Source organism: Cynara cardunculus, assembly GCF_001531365.2.
Source record: "Cynara cardunculus var. scolymus isolate 2C chromosome LG 2, CcrdV1, whole genome shotgun sequence".
NCBI classification, from domain to species: Eukaryota; Viridiplantae; Streptophyta; class Magnoliopsida; order Asterales; family Asteraceae; genus Cynara; species Cynara cardunculus.
In genome coordinates, this window is record NC_037529.1 from 66,993,939 (window position 1) to 67,017,826 (window position 23,888).

General features: G+C 39.6%; 2 protein-coding genes across 4 annotated transcripts; one reads left to right on the plus strand and one right to left on the minus strand.

Moving 5' to 3' along the window:
- LOC112506634 (trifunctional UDP-glucose 4,6-dehydratase/UDP-4-keto-6-deoxy-D-glucose 3,5-epimerase/UDP-4-keto-L-rhamnose-reductase RHM1) lies at positions 1-3,273 on the plus strand. Its single transcript, XM_025110821.1, has 3 exons — positions 1-137; positions 746-2,334; positions 2,602-3,273. Exons 2-3 carry the CDS (start codon positions 757-759, stop codon positions 3,043-3,045), a joined length of 2,022 nt encoding a protein of 673 aa, XP_024966589.1. The 5' UTR covers positions 1-137; positions 746-756; the 3' UTR covers positions 3,046-3,273.
- Positions 3,274-4,313: 1,040 nt separating this feature from the next.
- On the minus strand, positions 4,314-23,888 carry LOC112507755 (alpha,alpha-trehalose-phosphate synthase [UDP-forming] 1-like). Of its 3 annotated transcripts, none has more exons than XM_025112448.1 (18): positions 23,499-23,888; positions 23,298-23,395; positions 22,804-23,192; positions 22,587-22,701; positions 10,390-10,491; positions 9,826-9,976; positions 9,603-9,691; positions 9,333-9,381; positions 8,597-8,697; positions 8,301-8,488; positions 7,230-7,347; positions 6,936-7,115; positions 6,432-6,554; positions 6,263-6,350; positions 5,894-6,024; positions 5,491-5,589; positions 4,792-4,823; positions 4,314-4,602 (listed from the first exon to the last, which is right to left on the minus strand). In XM_025112448.1, exons 1-18 carry the CDS (start codon positions 23,845-23,847, stop codon positions 4,431-4,433), a joined length of 2,574 nt encoding a protein of 857 aa, XP_024968216.1. In that variant the 5' UTR covers positions 23,848-23,888; the 3' UTR covers positions 4,314-4,430. The 3 variants fall into 3 exon arrangements, with proteins under 3 accessions (XP_024968216.1, XP_024968215.1, XP_024968213.1); XM_025112447.1 differs by having other exon boundaries at positions 4,735-4,823; XM_025112445.1 differs by having other exon boundaries at positions 4,314-4,823.

Genomic DNA, 23,888 nt, shown 5'->3' on the forward strand with positions numbered 1-23,888 from the left:
GATACAGCCATAGCTTACCATTCGGTGTGTCTTGCAGATATTTCAGCATCATAATCTTGGTGGAATCACTCCTCTCTCGCCCTCAAATTCATATTCATTCTGATACGTATCCGGATCCGGATCCGGATCAACTTAATGTAAGTTCATATTACTCAAACCCTTGTATTCTTAGAGTCAAGCCCTTGTGTTTTCAGATTAAGTGAATTCTAATGCTAATTGTGCGATGCGGACATTTTTGTCATGTTGATTAGATCTGATTTAATGTGTGTGTTTTAGCTTGAGATGGATCATACCAAACTTGTACGAACTTCAGTTTCGTTACAGATGGATGCTTACTCTGATCTAGATCCGTTTTAACTGGAATCGTGTTTTAGGTTTAACGTGTGATTTTGAGCGTAAAACAATTTTAATTTGGTTGCAGAGTTGGAAGTTGATTATTGTGCTTTTGGCTTTAGTTGCTGCTGATCTAGCTTGATTAGTGATCTCAAGCTCTCTACTTTCTCTGTTTTATAGTATTTCTTTTGCTTTTTAGGGAATCAATATTCATTAATTAGCTTGCTTTGACCACATGCTGTTTTTCATGCTTCATTCCAGTAAAATTCCTTTTGATGTATGATTTGCCAAAAGATACTGTTGAATTCTAAATTTGAAGTGAAGCTGCTTAATAAGTACATTAAGTTGTCAAATTTATCAAAGGTTTTAGCATGTGGATCTTGAGTTACATTGATCTTATTTATATGTTCAGACTGCTGCGGTATGACTACATATACACCAAAGAACATTCTCATCACTGGGGCTGCTGGCTTTATTGCCTCTCATGTCGCTAACAGGCTTATCAGAAGCTACCCAGATTACAAGATTGTTGTGCTCGACAAGCTTGATTATTGCTCAAATCTTAAGAATCTTAACCCCTCTAGATCTTCTCCCAACTTCAAGTTTGTTAAGGGGGACATTGGGAGTGCTGATCTGGTCAATTATCTCCTGATTACCGAATCCATTGATACCATAATGCACTTTGCTGCTCAGACTCATGTTGACAATTCATTTGGAAACAGCTTTGAGTTCACAAAGAACAACATTTATGGCACCCATGTGCTTCTAGAGGCATGTAAAGTCACTCGCCAGATTAGAAGGTTCATCCATGTGAGCACGGACGAGGTGTATGGGGAAACAGAGGAGGATGCTGTTGTGGGTAACCATGAAGCCTCACAACTTCTGCCTACAAACCCATATTCGGCCACAAAAGCTGGGGCAGAAATGCTTGTTATGGCTTATGGTCGGTCGTATGGCTTGCCTGTGATTACCACCAGAGGAAACAACGTTTATGGCCCAAATCAGTTCCCAGAAAAACTAATCCCTAAGTTCATTCTCTTGGCCATGAGAGGCAAGCCACTTCCGATCCACGGTGATGGTTCTAATGTGAGGAGTTATCTCTACTGTGAAGACGTTGCTGAGGCTTTTGAAGTCATTCTCCACAAGGGAGAAGTTGGTCATGTTTACAACATAGGAACTAAGAAGGAAAGGCGAGTTATTGATGTTGCCAAAGATATGTGCAATCTTTTCAAGATGGATCCTGAAGCAAGCATCAAATTTGTGGAGAACAGGCCATTTAATGATCAGAGGTACTTCTTGGATGACGAGAAACTGAAGAGCTTGGGTTGGTCTGAAAGGACCACATGGCAAGAGGGTCTCAAAAAGACCATGGAATGGTATACTAGCAATCCTGATTGGTGGGGAGATGTCTCTGGAGCACTTCTTCCTCATCCAAGAATGCTAATGATGCCTGGTGGAGTCGAGAGAGTTATTGATGTACCTGAAAACGTTCAATCTGATTCACCTCATGCAGCAGTCAATTCTTCTCAGATCCGAAAGATGGTCCCTGCTTCAAAAAGTAGTACCAACTCTCCTAATAAACCATCTTTCAAGTTTCTTATCTATGGTAGGACAGGATGGATCGGAGGTTTACTTGGGAAGTTGTGTGAGAAACAAGGAATCCAATACGAGTATGGTAAGGGTCGTTTGGAGGATCGATCACAKATTCTAGCTGATATCCAGAATGTTAAGCCCACCCATGTTTTCAATGCTGCCGGTGTCACTGGCAGACCCAATGTTGATTGGTGCGAATCTCACAAGACAGAAACAATCCGTACCAATGTCTCTGGCACGCTCACTTTAGCAGACGTGTGCAGAGAACATGGGATCTTGATGATGAATTTTGCAACTGGATGCATATTCGAATATGATATTGCACATCCTGAAGGTTCAGGCATTGGTTTCAAGGAAGAAGACACACCCAATTTCACTGGTTCCTTCTATTCTAAAACCAAGGCTATGGTAATTTCACTGCCCTTTTATCCTTGTTAGGGTCCCACATCAGCTAGATTTAAACCTCATTTTTTTTTCCTCGAAAGCTCTTTTGAGAGTAATCTAATGGGGTTTCACATATTCCTGCATGATATTAGAGCTAATGTGTACCCTTCTAAGCCCCCTCTCAACACTTTGGAACAATGTGTACTTGTCTAGTCTTTGTTGGAGGGGGCGATGTTAGAGTCCCACATATTGCATCAAATGTATATAAGAATGTATTTCTTATTTGTGCAGGTTGAGGAGCTGTTAAAAGAATACGACAATGTGTGTACCTTGAGAGTCCGAATGCCAATATCATCAGACCTCAACAACCCTCGAAACTTTGTGACCAAGATTGCTCGTTACGATAAAGTAGTCAACATTCCCAACAGCATGAGCATCTTGGATGAGCTCTTACCGATATCCATTGAAATGGCAAAGAGAAACCTGAAAGGAATCTGGAACTTCACAAACCCGGGGGTGGTGAGCCATAACGAGGTCCTGGAGCTGTACAAACAATACATAAATCCAGAATTCAAATGGGCAAACTTCACGCTGGAAGAACAAGCCCGAGTGATAGTAGCCCCACGGAGCAATAACGAGCTGGATACATCCAAGCTGAAGAAAGAGTTCCCGGAACTGCTATCGATCAAAGAATCGTTGATCAAGTACGTATTCGAACCCAACAAAAAGGCCTAGATAGCTAGTAAGGATTTTGTAAACCTGAAATGCTTATTACAATTATTACTATTATGTGTGGGTTATATAGATGTGTAATGCAAATTATAGCTGTTGGATGTTTCTATAAGTAGTAGCAGGACGAATAGAAGGCTTCTATCTGTTGTTATTTCTTGTTTGACTTATTTATCTACACAACAACTTGTTATACCAAATGATTCTATATATACATTGTTCTCTTTTCTCAAATGATTCTATATATACATGGTTCTCTTTTCTTGATCCAGTCTTTTTATGACTTGTTTGCTGCTGCTGCTGGTGCCTCACATTCTTTTCATGATTTGCCATTTTATATTTATATTTAAACTAGTTGTGTATCCGTGCAATGCGGCGGGAGCTGTGAATTTTAACGATTTTGAAGTTTCACTGGTTTTATTAGAGAAGATTTAACGATAATATAAGTTACACTAGATCTTTACATATTAATACAATTTGAATAAATAAGAGTTATGGTTCCAATTACAGTCTATCGATGAAAAAAATTGTATAACAGTTTAAAGTCCAATATATTTAAAATCCAACATATTTAAATGACTCCACAAATGTTTTCGATTTACAACAAGAGCAAAGAATCAAGAGATTGAGAGCGAGACCGAAAGTTTTAGAGCAATTGAATGAGAGATGAATGAGAGAAGTTTTAATAATTCATGGTGGATATTAGTTTGAATCTCACCTAGGGGGATGGGAACATGAAAAGAAAATGTAATAATGTGCATTGGTAACTTGTACTATAAGTTATTTTAATTGTAGATTAAGAGATTTTTAAGACTGAATGCATAAAGTAGTAGTACTTGATGCATTATGAGTTGTTTTTAAGACTTTGTGCATAAATGTATATTACTTTATGTATTAAAAATTGTTTTTAAAACTTTTGATAAATCTGCCTTATAAGGTAGTATAGATTAAAGGGCCGTTTACCAAACACTTACCCGGTAAGTGATTATCAATAAAATTTAACACTGTTATTTACTTACCGGGTAAAATTTTAGTTCACCAAAACGACATCGTACGCAACAATTTACCCGGTAAGCGCTTACCGTGGTAAGAGTCGTCACCCTCACTTACCGGGTAAGACTCATGAAGATACTTGGTCCTTACCATATTCATCCGGTGAGGTAATGTGACTTGGTAAGCCCTTACCCGGGTAAGTGTTTGATAAACGGACCCTAAATCTGATGGTGTTGTGTTAACTCTAAATAAATCAAAACCAACATGATGCAATTAACACGTATTAGAAAAGATATGCAATAACAGCATTAAACTGTAATTACTACTCATGATATCATTACACAATCCCTATTTATTAACAACACTATTCCCCGATTAGGGAACTTCATGTTACATATTCACGATGCTCGAGCAAGCTCTCTCAGAAACGAGACCACATCATCCGATGTCGGGAGAAGGTATCGTGCATTTGTACGTGTTCGTCCAACCGCACACGAGAAATAATTATCACCTTTTAGATCAAGTACATTCCACGTTATCTTATCCGGGGATGGTGATGGTGACGATCGTCTCCCACAAACACCGTTACTGTTATTGTTATTGTTACAGTTTCGCTTATTTTCTGCATTTTGTGGATGCCGTTGCTGAGCCTGCTTTTGAGATGATTTTGATCCACTTTTTCCGTATCTCCTATCTCCGGACGGCTTTGTAGCATCACTTAGCTTGGGTCTCGGGATGCCAATGCCGTCGGAGGGAAGCTCCGGCTCGAAAAATGTGTAAATGTCTTCATCCTGTAAACATGACCAAGGCAAAACCACATTTTCAGTATGAGAAATGTCCATTTAGGGAAAAGTTCTTTTAGAAACCTTAAATATTTCGAGAACCGTGAGAAACAACTATTCATGACAAATAATACATATATATTCATGAATATTTATCATGTTATTCCTCATGAATAGTTGGTTATCTGATTCTCAAAATACTTTACGGATTCTTAAATAACCCTTCTTGTCCAAATAAACCATTATAGGAGCTTTATCATTTGAAAAGTCCAAAATTTGTGAGATCCGTGAGAACTTCTACCTTAAGTTTTTGTTTCCCATGATTCTTTTCCATTTAAGTATAATATATAATGTATTGGTTAATATATGTTTGTTTCATATGTATCCGATTAACAATTTGAAACTTTCTTACTTGTACTTTTTGTTTCACAAACATGCCACAAAGGTTCTCATTCTGCACCGAGTACATGTGAGACAAACACATTGTGAAACAAATATATGTTAATCACTACATTAAATTCTAGCCATAGACGAATTTTTTATATATAAAATAGCACATGATGAACTAGTTCTCAAAGATCTCACAATTTAGAGTTTTATCAAAAAGGTCCCCCAACCGTCATATATTTAAAGTGCATGTCTTAAAACATAAAAGGTGTGGAGTATATATATATACCTTTCCTAGAGAATGGCCAACGCATAGGACATAATCGATCGGTGCAGAAATGGATTTGCTATGAACGATCTCTCCTAATATACGAACAATTGTAACACCCTGTTTGCATAAATAAAGATCAATTTGATTATAGGCGAAGGATCGTGTGAGAATGGAAGTTAAGGTGAGAAGCGTAATAAGATATCTGAACCCTTGATCACTTTTAATCCCATGCCCACCCATGAATTGCGTTTTAGAAGGGAATTGATCTGGTGCATCTCAGTGCACCTCATTAGTGTTGGACATTCAATCTTTAGGTGTATAACTTCTCTTCTCATCAGAACCCAACCCTTTGACTATATATATATATATATATATATATAGACGCATATTCACATGGTTGAAAACAAAATGAAACCGGCACCTTCGTAACACCGACGGCTCGGACCTCGACCGATCGGCTACCTTGGACAACATCCACCGACGCGTTAGATATTGGTCCTGTCCAGAGATGCTGCAACATGTCTCTGGCTTGCAGTCTCCCGAATTCCACGTCTGCATTCCCAAAAAATTGATGAAGAGAGACTTATTCAAAGGGATGCAAATTAGATCAATAAACTTACGTCCTATAATGCAGTCTATTAAGACATTTAGACATATTTGACATCCTATAAAGATATTTTGTGAATTATATGATACAAATAAAGGTGGTCTTCAACATTTATATGAAAATTTGAAACCGTGTGATCTTAATCAGACTCCATGTTCAACAATGTGAACCTAGGAAGCATACCTGCATACTTGTAGTTCCATACGAGTGATGTCTCACGAAGCTCGAAATGAGATCGAGGTGTTCTTTCAGTGAAATACTCAAAAACATGCTGTGAAAAGTTTATTTGAGGTCAAAGATCAAGAAACCGGAAGACAACATGATCAGAAGTAAAAATTGCATACACGAGTACCTTTACGCTATCCACCCATTCCATATTTGAATGTTCAGGCATCGTTGTCATCCAGTCGCCTTTTGTGGAACGCAAAAACATTCCATTCTCGGCTGCTAACCACATGTTGTACTCACCAAAGTTCTAGGAAAATCAGTACAAATGTTTAGAGTCCCACATCAGCTAAACTTGGATCAGAAACCTCCCCTTCTCTTTTCAAAGGGCTATTTTGGAGAGTAATTTAATGGGGTTCCACATATTTTCACACGGTATCAGAGCCAAGGTCCACCATTTAAGAGATCTTTTGCCTAGGAATCGACACTCTAGGACATCTTTGCCCATCTAGCCTCCATTGGAGGGAGTGTGTTAGAGTCCCACGTCAGCTATGTTGGAACATTGAACCCCCCAATCCCCGGGTTCTTTTTTGAGAGTAATATAACAGGGTTCCACGTATTCTAACAAAGAAGATTGTAGAAGTATCATGAAAACCATTGAGAAGTCAAAAGACAAAGATAGACGACTTACCTCATCCAATACCGCTCTGTCACTTCCACTGAGAACAACAATGGTCGTTTTCGGATCATTGCAAAGCCTCGTCAGAGGTTCTTTCAACTCGGGGTGTAATTTAAGATCCATTTCCCTTATTTGATCGCCTCCACGTCTATCAGGCGTATCAACTGGTTCAGTTAAAGTCACATTGAATCCCTGTAGTTTTTTATGTCGAAAAAACAATTATATCAAACTAGAAAATGCATATGAGAACACTTTTTTAGAACTCAAATGCTAAAATCCCAGTTTTAGATCATTGTGTTTACTTGCCAGTATAAGCAGTCGGTTACTTGACTGCAGATAGCGCTCAATAGCTTCTTCAACCGGAAGCGGTGGTGGAACTTGTCTAATCCTTTGCTCTGCTTCAACCACAGTATCGTTCAGTTCACTACATGATGTACAAAAAATCAAACCTTTAGCGTTTCAAATATTGTTAGCAGCTTAATGAGCTTAATGGGACTCAGTTTATTCGGGCAACTATACATGACTGTTTGATAGTGGCTTAATGATATAGAAAGTGGCTTATTCAATAAGCTTTTATGAGGGAGCTTTATGCAGAAAGCCAGGTTTTTTCCAAACATGCCCTTCCAATTAAAAAACACGTTCCTTCCCTCTATGAGAAAACTTTTCCAAACAAAAACCTTTCCAATCTATACAAACAGATTAATGTACAATGACAACTTTATCCATACAAGACTTAATGGAAAACCTCAACCAAACAGCCCCTAAATGTTTTATAGACTGCTTTATAGGACTTAAGTTTATATGATTCAAATAATTAAGGTGTTAAAATAAGTTGATACAACGCTTTTGGGGGCCCTAACAAGTTACTAGTTTTTTTGTATGACATTATTTGAAAGTTTTATAAAAATAAGTGTCCTATACAAATATATGTTCATAGGACACTTCTCAAAAGTGTTATATAAAAACTTCTGTTAAAATGCGCAAAAGCGTCTTATCAACTTACCGTAACACCTTTACATATGACACACAATTGTTTGGTCCAGTCTTGTAAAACAATATGTTAGGACATTTAAACATAGTTGGCGACTTTTTTTTTTTGTAAGGGTGTCCGGGCCAAAGCCCGACTAATCCCCGGCAAATTTGGAGGCTAAACATGGCCCCACTTAAATGTCGCCAACACTCCCCTCCCAGGGCTCGAACTCGGGTTCATGACTATGCCATGCCCAAGCCTTTACCACTAGGCTGGAAGGTCTTTGACCATAGTTGGCGACTTGGCGTCTTATAAAACCGATTTCGTTGTAGTGACTGATATTATATGGTCCTTTATTCAATTTCTTTTACTGAATTCTTAATTAAGAAAGCAAAGTCCAAACGTACCTTACAAAAGTTTCTGCCCATTCTTGAGCCGTGTGGGTTGTGACGTGCAAGAAGTTATGCAGATGCCGCTTTTCTCTTTCTTCGGCTGACATATTCAAAGCTTGGCCTATGGAAGCTGCAACTTCGGTTATGTTCCATGGATTAACGAGAATGGCTCCAGCACCCAAGGACTGTGCAGCACCAGCAAACTGCAGGTGTACCGGAGAATGGTGATTTAGATTAATAGAATCTTATGATGGTGAATCTTGAATGCCTTCTTGTGAGGAGATCTATAATAATAAAGTGGTGATAATTACTTCACTTAAAATGAGTACTCCTCTTTTAGCATCTTGGCATGCAACAAACTCATAACTGACAAGATTCATTCCGTCTCGCAAAGATGTGACAAGTGCTATATCTGGCAACATGAGGATGAAAACGCATCATCAGTCATGATGGAATTCGACAAATCCATTTGAATGTTCTATCATTTGCCATTTAGAAAAGAATGAAGTGCATATAGATATAGACCACACATAGTTGATCTTCATATTTCGAGCAGTTCTTGGAATCAGATTGGCATCAGCGACATGGTCTGGTAAGACCTTGACTAGCTTAAAGAAAAATGAGAGAAAAAAAGGTAAAAAGACCAAAATGCCCTTTAGTTCAGAGAGACCATAAGTGAAAGGAATTGCAAACCACGGTGATCACCAATGTAATAAATGAAGTTTGGGGATGAAAACCGAAATTTCTAACATACCACCGGAGTACAGGATGAACAATGTAGTTTACTATGAAATTTTGAAAACTTCCCTTTTATGGAAAGTTGCCAAGTTAAAAAGTGGTACCGAGTCACGGGTATTGATTTGGGTCCACAAGATTCTTCTGATCTGTCTTTATTGAAGGGTATAAATATCTAACGCTTTTGTTAAACCATGTGTCAAGTAAAATATGACGAATTTCATGAATGGTGTGCAAATTACTTAACCCAGGAAGAAGTCCGGAATGCAAATATCATATAAACTGTGAGAAAAAGAGAGAGGGGATCAGTACCAGTGACAGCATAGAGTGCACATAAAGCTTGAAAATCAAGAGATCGGTCCTGCAGATATCACATGATGATCTTTGAAACTCGATAAACACCCCACCTATCACATTACAACACTAAATTCCGCAGTTTCTGTTTATCCCATCATTTTTAAGTTTATTTTGGTAAAGAATGTATGCATATATGTTTCATTGACTATTTTGGCAAACAAAATTTCTATTTCTACTCAAAACCAAATAAAAATTTAGGCTACTAATTTAAAATGGAAGGCTAACCAGATGGTGAATTGGAACAGTTGTCAATGTGCCAAATCTACCATTTATCCGTCCCACAATTTCATGAACCTGACTTGTGAGTTTTTGATCTGTAAAAGCACATAATTGAAAACCAAAACTATATGTCAGGTGTATTAGAACTAAAACTTGATATGCGTACACATATACATATCGATTAAGCAAGAAGGCAACTTAAAAAGATACAGATATTGTGAAGACATACATTCAGGAACATCAGTTCTTGTTGGTACTGCAATCTGTAGCAAAACCACTTTATCGTGCCAATATTGATTTTCTTCAAGAAACTTCTCGAATGCCAGTATCTTCTGGGGAATGCCTTTGATCATATCTAGGCGATCGACACCTAACATCACCTGTCAAAACAAGAAAAAGTATAGAGGATCAAACATAACTATTGAACCTATTTTTCATGGAAGTATAGTTCCCTGCCATCTGATTTTTCTTGCAAAAGGCTGCACATATTCGATTACCGTATTCTCTATAGTGGGTTGACCCAATTATTGTTGTCCTTCGACTAATAAGCATTGATATAGAAATTATGTATGCAAGCTAGGTCATCTTATTTTAACATGTATGGCCCCAAGTATCAAGAATAAAGAATAAACCAGAGAGTAGAGTGGATGTTTTCATGAAGACCCCCAACTTGTAAAAAAGTGTGGCAAAGAGAGACATATGTTTTGAAAGGTGGCAAAAAGATGCAAATAAAAGCAGGTACAAGAAAAACATAATCAAGAAAAAAGAATGAAGAATGAAAAAGTAAAATCACCTTTCTCCCAGAAAACCTCTCCTTCAATTCTCTGATGTGCTCTTGGACTTGAGGAGCCTCGAGAGCATGGATGAAACGGTCTGAATCTATACCTATTGGAAACTGCGGTTTCATCAATTAAAGTACAAACGTCAGAGAATAGGACTACATCTTAAATGTGAAATCGCCTATATATACCATATACAATGATATGGGGAAGTTCAAATGAGAATCATATATATTTTGAGAACCTGAAAACCAACTATTTCATGTATTATTCATTGTTGAAAGGTAAGCCAAACATCTTGTTTCATCTGTTTGTTAACTGTTTTTGGTGGTTGGCCGTTAGTGATCGTTAACAGCAGTTACTCTTCCCGCCAAAACTGTTTTTCAACCGTTGTGTCTGTTAGTTTTAGGATACGATTGTTGGGGTCTGTATTTAACTCTTGTTTTGTGTTTCTTGTTTTATCGATGATGTATCTTGACATATTTCAGTAAACGTATATGAATTATGTTGTTTGTGTAAGTTAAGTATTTGGTATTCATTCCTTTGAATACTCAACAAATGGTATCAGAGCCATATCCGTATGGCTTCAAGTTCTCAAAGTATGTTACAAGCACAAATTCAGTTACCCAAATTGAATGGAAGGAATTACTTCCATTGTAGTATCCAGATGAAGGTGATGTTTGAGTCCCAAGACTTTTGGCCGATTATTCAAGAAGGAGTTATAGAACCAGAAAATCCCACTGCCCTTACAGTTCAACAAACTAACGCTCTTAATGAAGCAAAAAGGAAAGACATAAGAGTCTTGTTTTTGATCTTTCAGGCAGTGGATGAAAATATATTTGAAAGGATTTCATCCTCTCAATCTGCTAAAGTAGCGTGGGAGATGCTGTTTAAATCCTATAGAGGAGAAGAAAAGGTCAAGGTTGTTAGACTTTAGGCTCTAAGGTGTGAATTTGACAATCATAAGATGAAAAAAACTGAAACTATAGAGGAATACCACAATAGGGTGATTGTTCTGATCAATCAAATGAGATTGAATGGTGGTTGAAAAGGTTTTGCGGAGCCTCACCAGAAATTTTGAATATGTTGTGGCTATAGAAGAGTCCAAAGATCTCTCAGATTACTCTTTGGAAACTCTCCTAGGGACACTCCAATCACATGAACTCCGCATGAGACAATTTGATACACCTGTGATGGAACATGTCTTTCAAACTCATTCAACATGGGAGTCAAATGCAAGTGAGAAACAGAAAGGACTGGATTTGAGTAAAGATGAACAAGGATCAAGTTACACCAGGAGCAAAGGCAAGGTAAGCCCTTCTCTCAAATAAAATGTTTTTATTGTGATAAGATAGGACGCACTATTAAATTATGTAGAAAGAGAATAGCAGAAGAGAGTAAAACCTCCAGTTTTATACATAAATAAGACTACCAAAATGATGATTCCATGTTCATGATGTTAATATTGTTTTTAAATGTCATTTAACGTTTTATTTAGTATATTATTAAGTTTGTATTATGTATAATTAAAATAATTGTGTCATGTGACACATCAGCACACTAAGGCAGTTACTTAACTGATTTGGTGGTTATTTTATTGAACCAACACAATGGTTGGTAAGTGTCGTTTAGGATCTATATATATGTATATCTAGGCTGTCGAACAGCAGTGTGTGTGTGTGTGTATGTAATTTGTATTCAAGTTTATGTAAGGATATTTTTTGTAGATTATGTGTTCTTCATATATATATCTTCAGATATATAATCAATTGCTTCAAATGGATTGTTGAGAGGACAATCCAGTGGAACAAACACACAAGGGAAGTCTAAGCCGAAGGAGAAATTGAATGGGAAGAACTTCGGGATTTGTTCGAAGGCTTCATAATACTCGAATCAGAAATCTACAAGGTATTAGAAGTATGGAACTCGCAAATCTCCTTCGAGATTGGAGCAACGGTGGTGAGATCAACATGAAAAGAGTCCGGAAACCGACATGTTATTGGTGCAATGACAAGGGTCATTTTGCGTGGGATTGTCCAAAGAAAGGAGATCTGTTAAGGTTTTGATAATTCGTGTGTTGTCCCTTCTCATTCCTCAATATTTATAACAATACAATTTACATTTAGGTACCACCGACTATGCTAAGTATTGAAAATATAATACATAATAATATAGACTAATACACCCCCGCAGTCTAAGGTGGAGGTTCCCGTAAGCTTAGGCTGGATCGAAAATCATCAAAAAGAACTCGGGGTAGGCCTTTAGTGAATATGTCTGAAAAATTGTGTCAAGACGGTACATGAAGGACTCGAACTTGACCACGTTGCACTTTCTCGCGAACAAAGTGAATATCCACCTCCACGTGTTTTGTCCGTTGATGTTGAACCGGATTGCCGGAGAGGTAAACAGCACTGATGTTGTCTGTAAAAACGAGAGAAGCAYGGCTGATAGGGCAATGTAGTTCAAGAAGGAGATTACGGAGCCAACAGATCTCGGCCACAACGTTGGCCACCCCTCTGTATTCAGCCTCAGCACTGGAACGGGAAACAACTGACTGTCGTTTGGAAGACCAGGAGATGAGGTTGTCGCCAAAGAAGATGCAATACCCAGATGTGGACCGTCTAGTATCCGGACAACCTGCCCAGTCAGCGTCTGTATAAGCAATAAGATTAGAGAGAGGAGATGCCTTCATCATAACACCCATATTGAGAGTTCCCTTGACATATCTCAGAAGCCGCTTTAACGCATGAAGATGACCGGTCCGGGGGGCATGCATGTACATGCATATCTGCTGCACCGCATAAGAGATATCGGGTCTGGTAAACGTCAAGTATTGCAACGCACCTGCCAGACTTCGATAGGTGGTGGGATCGTCAAGAAGTTCGCCAGACGTGGCGCCTAGCTTACCGGCAGTGTCGACCGGGGTGAGGACCGGATTACAGTCATTCATCTTGGCACGAGCTAGTATTTCCTGAGCATATCTGGCCTGAGATAAAAACAGACCGTCCAATGACCGCTGTACCGATATACCCAGAAAATAAGAAAGAGGACCCAAATCTTTCATGGCAAATTGTTTAGACAGGTGAGACATGAAGTGTGCCTTAAGTGCCGGAGACGAAGTGACTAGAATAATGTCATCCACATATAGAAGAATATAAGCCACATCACGTCCCTGATGGTGGATGAACAAAGAGTGATCACTCGAGCTGAGTCGAAATCCCAACTGAGTGACATAGTCGGTAAACCGCTGTACCAGGCTCGCGGTGCTTGTTTAAGACCATACAGTGATTTCTTCAGACGACAAATATGATTAGGAAAGTTAGGATCCCGAAACCCCGGCGGCTGATGCATGAAAACAGTCTCACGTAGATGACCGTGCAAAAATGCATTCTTAACATCAAGTTGAGAGATATCCCAGTGATGATGTAAGGCAATAGTAAGAACTGTCCGGATGGTTGCTGGCTTAAATACTGGACTAAAGGTGTCCGAACAATCTACCCCTACYTGTTGAGTTCKGCCATCCSCAACCAACCGTGCTTTATAGCGTTCCAAAGTTCCATCGGATTTCAACTTGTGTTTATAAATCCACATGCACCGAATTATGTTCATGTCAGAGTGCCGAGGTACAAGTTCCCATGTCKTATTATCAATAAGAGCAGAAAACTCTTCCGTCATTGCTTGGTTCCAAACAGGACTGGATAAGGCATCGGTTAGATTTTTGGGGAGCGGTTCAATGTTAGAAGAAGTGTGTAAGGAGAACGGGGTTTTGGGTTTGGAATTACCGGTCATGCTACGGGTATGCATCGTTCTAGTAGGTGGAGGTGGTGGTGGTGGATTGGGTGGGGAGTTGTTTGGTGCAGGAGGTGGTGGATGAGACGAAGGACCGGGCTGTGTTGGTTGGCTAGAGGCAGCGGGTGGGGCGGTGTGCTTGTGGCGTAACCGTGAGTAGGTTTGACCAAAACGGGAGGGGGTAGGGGTCGGGTGGGGTTGCGTAGGGGTAGAGGGAACCGTGGGTGAGGGGGCTGTAAGATGAGGGGAATGACGAATGTATGGGTGTTGATCGTCGTCGATGTTCTTGTGAAGAAAGTCGTAAGACGAAGTGGGCGGGAGATGATGATCTTTTTGCTTGACATATCTAGACAAAGGTACCCGCGATGATTTGGAGGGTAACCAAGAAAAACGCAAGGAGAAGAGCGGTTTTGGAGTTTGTGGATGGAGGAGGAYGGGAGGAGAGGGTAGCAAAGGCACCCAAAGGTGCGAAGATGAGAGTAGGTAGGGGAGGTACGGTAAAGAAGGTGKGTGGGAGTAAGGTTTGCCTTTGTTTTAGAGGGTAAAATGTTAAGGATATAGGTGGCCATGGCGAGGGCATAGTGCCAAAAAGAAGGTGGGAGAGAGGAGTGAGTGAGAAGGGTTCGAAGAATGTTATTGATTGAACGTATTTTACGTTCCGCTTTACCGTTTTGTGAAGAGGTGTAGGGACATGAAAACCGAAATTGCATCCCGTTTTGTTTACAAAAAGTGTGAAACATAYGGTTGTTGTATTCAGTCMCATTATCGCACTGAAAGGTTTTTATRGAWCRTTCAAATTGAGTGCGAATGAGAGTATGAAATTGCAAGAAGGTKGAGTAAACAGCCGATTTATTTGATAATGGGAATGTCCATAGGAAATTACTATAATCGTCCAAAAACAATATATAATACCGATGGCCACTCGTACTAGGAACGGGTGACGTCCATAGATCGCTATGAATCATGTCAAAAGGAAAAACAGTAGTAGATAAAGAATCATGAAAAGGTAGCTTAATGTGTTTGCCAAATACACAAGATTGACACAAATGTGTATTATTCAAACTGGAAACAGAAATTGAGTTTCGCTTATTTAAATAACGCAATAAAGAGGCGCCCAGGTGACCCAATCTTTGATGCCAACGATCTTGAGAGAGAGCAGCAAAAGTGGACGGAGAAGGGAAGTTGGCCGTTGGGAAAGATAGAGGATAGAGGTCCCCGGAGCTGTTGCATCTAAGGATAGGGAGCTTGGTCTTGAAATCCTTCACAAGAAAACCAAAACGATCGAATTCAATTGAAACATCATTATCAGTAGTTAAACGTCTGACAGAAACAAGGTTTTTAAGTAAAGATTGAGAGACAAGGATGTTGGGTAGTTTTAGAGGTGGGTAGGGTGGTGAGAGGGTCGTGTGGCCTATACCAGATGTCCGTATATGAGAACCATTACCAACGACGATTGGAGTTAAGCTACCATTATTGACATAAGAAGAGAGCATACCTGGCGAGTGCGACATATGGTTGGTGACCCCCGTATCCATGTACCAGTTTTGATCCGGATTCAACGTCATAGTATGTAAAGCTTGTTCAATGTTTGTCGGAGCAAACGAGTATTCTGATGAAGCATACGCTGCCGAAGGTCTTGGGCCAAGAACTCCAGGTGCATCCCTTGAATGGAGTCGCGACTGAGGTGCAGTGGGGTACGGGCAGGGAGGCGCTGCCCACGGTGAGTACGACCATGAATGGTGTTCCTGCATCCATGGTGGTATAGGAGAGTACCCGGCGGAGTTATAATAGGAGGGGATGTTCCTGCCACGAGACCGTCCACGGCCGCGGCCACGTCCACCACGACCACGGCCACGAGTGCTGTCCGGTCCGCGGTTAAGAGACCTGGTAGGAGGCTGATCGGGTTGTACCGTATTGGTACCGGAGGCCGGCTGAGTGGAGGTCAACCCGGCGTGAAGGGCAGCAGGAGAGTCAGCCGCACGTTTTGCTTTGCTGCCTTCTTCGAGAACAAGTTTGGAGCGGACAGAGGTGAATGAAGGAAGGACGTCCGCTTGTTGTATGACCGTTGCAAAATTGTCATATTCGGGACTCAATCCGGCAATCAACTGTAGGACAAGGGTTTGGTCAGTAACCGGGGCATCCACATTGGCCAATTGATCGGCGAGGTGTTTCAACTCCTGATAGTATGCTGAGGCAGTAGTAAAAGAGGACTGCTTGGTATTGAAGAACTTGTTTTGAAGATGTAGTGCACGTGTAGGTTTGATGTCCAGAAAGAGTCGCTCAAGAGCGGACCAGGCGGATGCGGTTGTATTATCGACCTTGAGAATAGTGGTGAGAAGGTCGGTAGAGATGGTGCTGTAAATCCATTGTAAGACGATGGCGTCCAGACGCGTCCATTCTTCATCATGGTCGAATGTGGTTGTAGTAGGCGGAATTATATGATCAAGAACCCGACAAACGGTGCACTGGACTTTAAACAAAGCAACCCAGGAATTGTAGTTGCTATCATCGGCTGTGAGGGTTATGGGAATTTGATTCCTGATGTTGGTGACAGTGGTGGCGGGATGTAGAGGGTGAGCGACGGGTGTGTCGGTGGATTTGTCACTGGCTGCCATAGATGAAAAACCGAGGAGAAGAGAGGGAAGAGAGGTAGGGCCGGCTAGGGAAAAATCACAGGGGGATGGTGATCGGAGGTAGGATCGGAGGTAGGGCCGGCTAGGGTACCCAGAGCTTTGATACCATGTTAAGGTTTTGATAATTCGTGTGTTGTCCCTTCTCATTCCTCAATATTTATAACAATACAATTTACATTTAGGTACCACCGACTATGCTAAGTATTGAAAATATAATACATAATAATATAGACTAATAAGATCGATTGCCTGAAAAGCAATCTGTACAAGGCAAACTTGATCCTGTTTCTAAGCCCGGTGATCAAATTGATCGAACATTCAGTCCACTGCAGCCATATCATCAAACACACATTGAAAGGGTCATCATAAATGGGGATTACTTAGTTGAAGGAACCGACATAGGATCTTGGAACTCTATCTGGTATGTTAATACAAAAAGCTCTAAACATATGACTCCCTCCAGAGACATATTTGTTAAGATTAAGAAATGTTATTTCATCAACGATGAAGAACATCATCTTAATCCACTCCTAATACACGGTATTGGAGAAATTAATTTAACAACAGAAGAGACATCATATGTTGTCCCCTATGTTTCTTATGCACCGAAAATCAACATCAATGTGTTGAGCATAAAACAATTGATATTACAAGGATTTGAAATTGAAGTCAAAGACTCGAAATGTAAGATTACACACATGTATGATGATCGGAAAGGAGAAGGAGATGATCAAAACAAGTCTACTAAATCTGACCCAAGGATCTTTGGAGAAAACCATCCTGAATTGCAGCAAATACACGAGCAGGAAGCAAGCAAAAGCATAACCGAAGATGAATTCAAAATCGATGGAAAATCAGTACGTCTAACCATAAAAAGCTTTGGTTAACTGTAATCGCATCGCTTATAAGAACAAAGGGTTGTTCACAAGAAGGTTCGAAGATGCACTTACTTGGTTCCACAAGATCAAAAGTGGAGTTGAAATTACACTCCCTCCAAAATTAGCAGGTATAAAAATTTGTCTATTCGACTTGTATAAACTAATTGTTGGATCAGAAGGACACGAAATGATATCAAGAGAAGGAAAATGGAAGGAGATTGCAATGAGCTTCGGGTTTCCAGAATGCTATGATCAAGCATTCAACAAGTTATTTGAACAATACTTGCTACATCCTCAAGAACATTTTGACTTTGCAATGAAAAGGTTTGGTAAGTTACCAAGTACAAAAGAACGAGGTGTTGGTGGAGTAACCAACATGAATCATGATCAATCAGGATGTATGATTGATTATGGCAGTGAAGGCTTAGTTGGTGGAGTAACCAAAAGCAAAGATCAACCTAGATGAAGGAAGATCACAACACTGCAGGAATACTGACAACTGATCAAACCAAGGCTGCAAGACTCAAGGAGTTGAAGGAAGTCAAGAAAAAGATCTTAGCATTGTGGAATACAACTCAGATGGACGAGAGGGCACCGATGATAGCACTGAAGAAGATGATGATTTTGTCATCATTTTATGAAGCTCGAAGTATGGACAAGCATCAATAAAACGTTTCGACATTTAGGGGGAGTATTGTTTTTAAATGTAATTTAACGTTTTATTTAGTATATTATTAAGTTTGTATTATGTATAATTAAAATAATTGTGTCATGTGACACATCAGGACACTAAGGCAGTTACTTAACTGATTTGGTGGTTATTTTATTGAACCAACACAATGGTTGGTAAGTGTCATTTAGGATCTATGTATATATGTATATGTAGGCTGTCGAACAGCAATGTGTGTGTGTATGTAACTTGTATTCAAGTTTATGTAAGGATATTTCTTGTAGATTATGTGTTCTTCATATATATCTTCAGATATATAATCAATGGCTTCAAATGGATTGTTGCGAGGACAATCCAGTGGAACAAACACACAAGGGAAGTCTAACGAGAATTCAAAGTTCAAGACGAATTACCAACAGTTAAGTGTTCAAGAAAAAACCCCTTGTGATCTGTGGTATCTTGACAGTGGTTGTAGTAATCACATGACTGGAAACAAGGATTTATTCCTAAATTTAGTAGAATCAGAAAAGAAAGATGTGAGAATAGGTGATGATAAGAAATTAAGTGTATGTGGGAATGGAGAAATTTCTATCAAACTTAGAGACAAAGACAAAAGGATCTCTAATGTTTTCTATGTTCCAGGGTTAAAACATAACCTTCTTAGTGTGGGACAACTTATTCTCAGATGGTATAGATTACTGTTTAGAAATGAGTGTTGTGAAATTACAGATTCCAACAACTCATTCATTGGAAAAGTTTTCATGACAAGTAATAAGATGTTCCCTATCAAGTTCAATGATGAGAGTTTTCTTTCCCTAACCATGAATACCAAACATACATCACTGTTATGGCACAATAGGTTTGGCCATATCAACCTCAACTCACTCTCTTACATGCACAAAAAGGATCTGGTGAAGGGATTGCCCTCTGTCACCAACCTTGATCATGTGTGTGAAGGATGTGCACTTGGTAAGCACACAAGGGAATCATTTCCCCAAGACAGGGATTGGAGAGCCTCAAAACAGTTGGAACTAGTCCACACAGATATTTGTGGACCCATGAGAACTGTTCCCTTTGGAGGAAGTAGTTATTTCTTAACATTTATAGATGATTTCAGCAGAAGAGTTTGGGTTTACTTTCTTAAGGAAAAATCAGAAGCCTTTAATCACTTTGTACACTTCAAAGCCATGGTAGAAAAGCAAAGTGAATGTAAAATTAAAAACTTGAGGTCTGACCGTGGGGGGAATATATAGGAGTGGAATTTGAAGAGTATTTGAAGAATAATGGAATTCATCACCAACTCACAGCAAGCTACACACCCCAACAAAATGGGTTGGCAGAGAGGAAAAACAGAACACTTGTAGAAATGGCACGATGTATGCTCAAAAACAAAAGACTGCCTAATGTCTTTTGGGATGAAGCAATTGCTTGTGCTGCCTATCTTATTAACAGATCCCTCACCAAAAGCCTTTCAGATAAGACTCCTCAAGAGGCCTGGAATGGGTTCAAACCAAGTGTGAGCCATCTAAGAACTTTTGAATGTGTAGCTTATGCTCACATACCAAAGCAGAAGAGGGGAAAACTAGATGAAAAATCTGAAAAAACAGTATTTGTGGGATACAGTTACAACACCAAGGCTTATAAGCTGTACAATCCTTTGACCAAAAGGGTTATCACTAGCAGAGATGTGTTGTTTGATGAGAATATATCCTGGAATGGCCTAACCTGTGATGAGAATGGGATTTGCATTTTAAATGAAAACCCCATTGATCAAGACATCGCTGATGTGTCTATTGATCAGGATGACCCTGCTACTCCAGAAAGAATACCTTCTCCTAGTGCCTCCCCTGATCAAACATCATCTAATATAGAAGACACCAACTCTGGAAGTTCATCCTCATCAGACAATTCTAACGGAAAGACCAGAAGCTTGAGAGATCTTTATGACAGCACACAACCTGTTAATATTGGTGATCTTGCTGATTTTGCTCTATTTGCAGATGTTGATCCTCTACATTATGAAGAGGCCTGTTTGGACAAAAAATGGAGGGATGCAATGGACAGTGAAATGGATTCAATTATGAAGAACAACACTTGGGAACTGATTGATCTACCAAAAGGACAGAAGTCTATAGGAGTCAGATGGATATACAAGAGAAAGTTCAATGAAACAGGAGAAGTGGATAAACATAAGGCGAGACTTGTGGTAAAAGGATACAAACAACAGTTTGGAATTAACTACGAAGAGGTATTTGCCCCTGTCATTAGACTTGAAACCATACGTTTAATCCTAGCTATTGCTACTCAGTTCAACTGGTTTGTACATCAAATGGATGTCAAATTAACCACAAGGGTGGTGCCTGATTGGTTTGAGTTTGGCTCCAAAGGTCAAAAGTACTAGGAGGTCCCAGGTTCAAATCCAAGGAGGAACAAAAATCCCCTTGTGGCCATGGAGGTTCAAATACGGTGACTCCACGCTATCTGCAAAGCAGGTGGTCACCCTGGGATTAGTCGGCTCGCATAGTGGGTTGGATATTCAGGTTAATAAAAAAAATTGGAGGTCAAATCAGCTTTTCTAAATGGTTATCAAAAAGAGAATGTTTATGTGGATCAACCTAGTGGTTATAAAAGAAAAGGTGAGGAACATAAAGTGTGCCATCTTAAGAAGGCACTTTATGGCTTGAGGTACAGCAGAATTGAAGGTCATTTTCTTGATCAAGGCTTCAAGAAATGCAACTATGAGCATACATTATTTATCAAGAAGGAAGGTAACACCATATTGATAGTCTGCATATATGTGGATGATCTAGTATTAACAGGAAACTCCATAGAGATGATAAATGAATTTAAAGATTCAATGAAAGAGAATTTTGAAATGACAGATCTAGGATTGTTACATTATTTTTTGTGGATAGAAGCTACTCAAGGTACACATTGTATCACTCTCTCTCAAAAGAAGTATGCTAGAGACTTATTACAAAGGTTTAATATGGAAGATTGCAACACCCATGGAGTTTGGTCTTAAGCTTTCAAAAGGAGAGAATGGGAAGGAAGTGGATTCAACTCTCTATCGCAGCCTTGTGGGATGTCTTATGTATCTCACAGCATCCAGGCCTGATATCATGTTTCCTGTAAGCCTTGTCAGCAGATTTATGGAACATCCTAAAAAGGAACATTGGGATACTGCCAGACGTATCCTAAGTTATGTAAAAGGCACATTGGATCATGGCATTACTTACTCTTACTCTCATGACTTCAAGTTGATTGGTTATAGTGATAGTGACTATGGAGGGGATGTTGTGGATAGTAGGAGCACCACAGGGTATGTTTTCAGCCTAGGTTCGGGTGTAATTTCATGGCAGCCCAAGAAACAAAAAGTGGTGGCCCTATCCTCTAGAGAGGCTGAATATATGGCACTCTCTTCTACAGGGTGTCAAACACTTTGGCTTAGAGGTATACTAGAAGAGTTGGGGATTTCACAAAGTTCTTGTACTCAGATCTATTGTGATAGCAAGTTTGCTATAGCTCTGACCAGAAACCCTGTGTATCATGGAAAAAGCAAACATATTAGGATTAAGTTCCACTTCATTAGGGAGCTTATTCACAACAATGAGGTGGATGTTCTGTTTTGTAATACAAGGGATCAAATAGCCGATATTTTCACAAAATCTCTTCGGCGGGGAAGCTTTGAGAAATTGAAGAAAGATTTGGGTGTTCACAATGTTTAGCTTATGGGGGATGTTGAAAGGTAAGCCAAACATCTCGTTTCATCTGTTTGTTAACTGTTTTTGGTGGTTGGCCGTTAGTGATCATTAACAGCAGTTACTCTTCCCGCCAAAACTGTTTTTCAACCGTTGTGTCTGTTATTTTTAGGACACGATGGTTGGGGTCTGTATTTAACTCTTGTTTTGTGTTTCTTGTTTTACCGATGATGTATCTTGACATATTTCAGTAAATGTATATGAATTATGTTGTTTGTGTGTAAGTTAAGTATTTGGTATTCATTCCTTTGAATACTCAACATTCATGATGAATAACTATTGATAATCATGAATATCATGCATTTTTTTTCATCAATATCATGTATTTTCATTATGAGCAACTTCCATCATGAATATCTGTCCAGACATTCATCATGAACAAAGCATGAATAGTTGGTCCGGTTCTCATTTTTCAACCTAATTTGCAAGTACAATGGCAAGGGGCAAAGATTAATATCATAGATTTCAACTTAAACTTACTGCAGCAACTCTAGTAAGCCTCCCTTGATCCTCTACTCCTTCAGGTGTACCCTCAAGTCCTAGGATACGGGTACACGCACTCACAAAATGTCTTGCATAATCATAGGTATGGAAACTGCATAACAAATTAACTATCGTCACATAGAGTGAAGTTTCACTAGAAGCACGGTTGTATTGCCATTGGCAAATAAGAACACTGAGAAAATTACGAACTTACCCGACCAAATCAGCAGCAAGAACTGCACGTAGAAGCTCAGAGCGAGAAGGTAATGTCCTGTGAATTTCAGAAGATGGGAAGGGCGTATGAAGGAACCAGCCAACTTTCATGTTGCTGTTGTGATCTTTCAGACACTTCGGAAGGAACATAAGATGGTAGTCATGGCACCAAACAACGTCACCTTCTTCATAATGCTCGTTCACCACATCAGCGAACATTTGATTAGCTTTCTTGTAGGCGGCGAATTGGGACTGGAAACTTCTGGTTGTGGCCAGACGGTCTTCTTGGGGAAGACCAAGATAATGGAAAAGAGGCCATAATATGTTGTTGCAATAGCCATTATAATATTGATGGACGATTTCTTCATCAAGAAAGACTGGTATGCACCTCTGCATCGATACATTTGTCATCATAACTATGACCCATCTCACGGGAATATAAACATTTTTGTCATTTGAACTTCAAAAAGGTTTGAACTTCAGGAAACAAAGTACCTTCTCAGCCAGTGCTTTAGTTAGTGCCCTCTGTCCAGGCTCATCCGGCACATTTACACCTGCCCATCCAATCCATTTCGCCTCAACCTCCTTCACGCCTATAAATTTTAACAATTAAACCAAATTTTACATTCCAGTTATAGAAAATCTGTGCTAACGAAGGAAAAGAGAATTGAAAATAAGAAAATTCAAAGAACTTACCCAAAAGAGCACTAACAAGTCCGCCACCGCTAACCTCTAGTGACCAACTCTCTTCTCCTCTTCTAACAGCCGAGACTGGTAGTCTATTAGCAACGACCAAAAGCCGTTGTGTAAACAGCCCTCCATCAGGTTTTTCCCATCCCTCACGTGCAGCCGAGGCTCCTTCTAGATATTGTTCCACAAAGTTATCACCTTCCCTTAAGCGTGATTCAAGATCAACTGCTTCATTGCCATTTGCCTCATTAGAATAGGACGATTTGCTGTTCTTTCTTAGCTCTCTTTCTCTCAAGAGCCTCTCTATTCGACTTGTTGGAACCGATGAACTGCCATTGTAACTATTCCCAGGCATAACAGCAATCTACAACCAGACCTCCCAGACCACCCCAACAG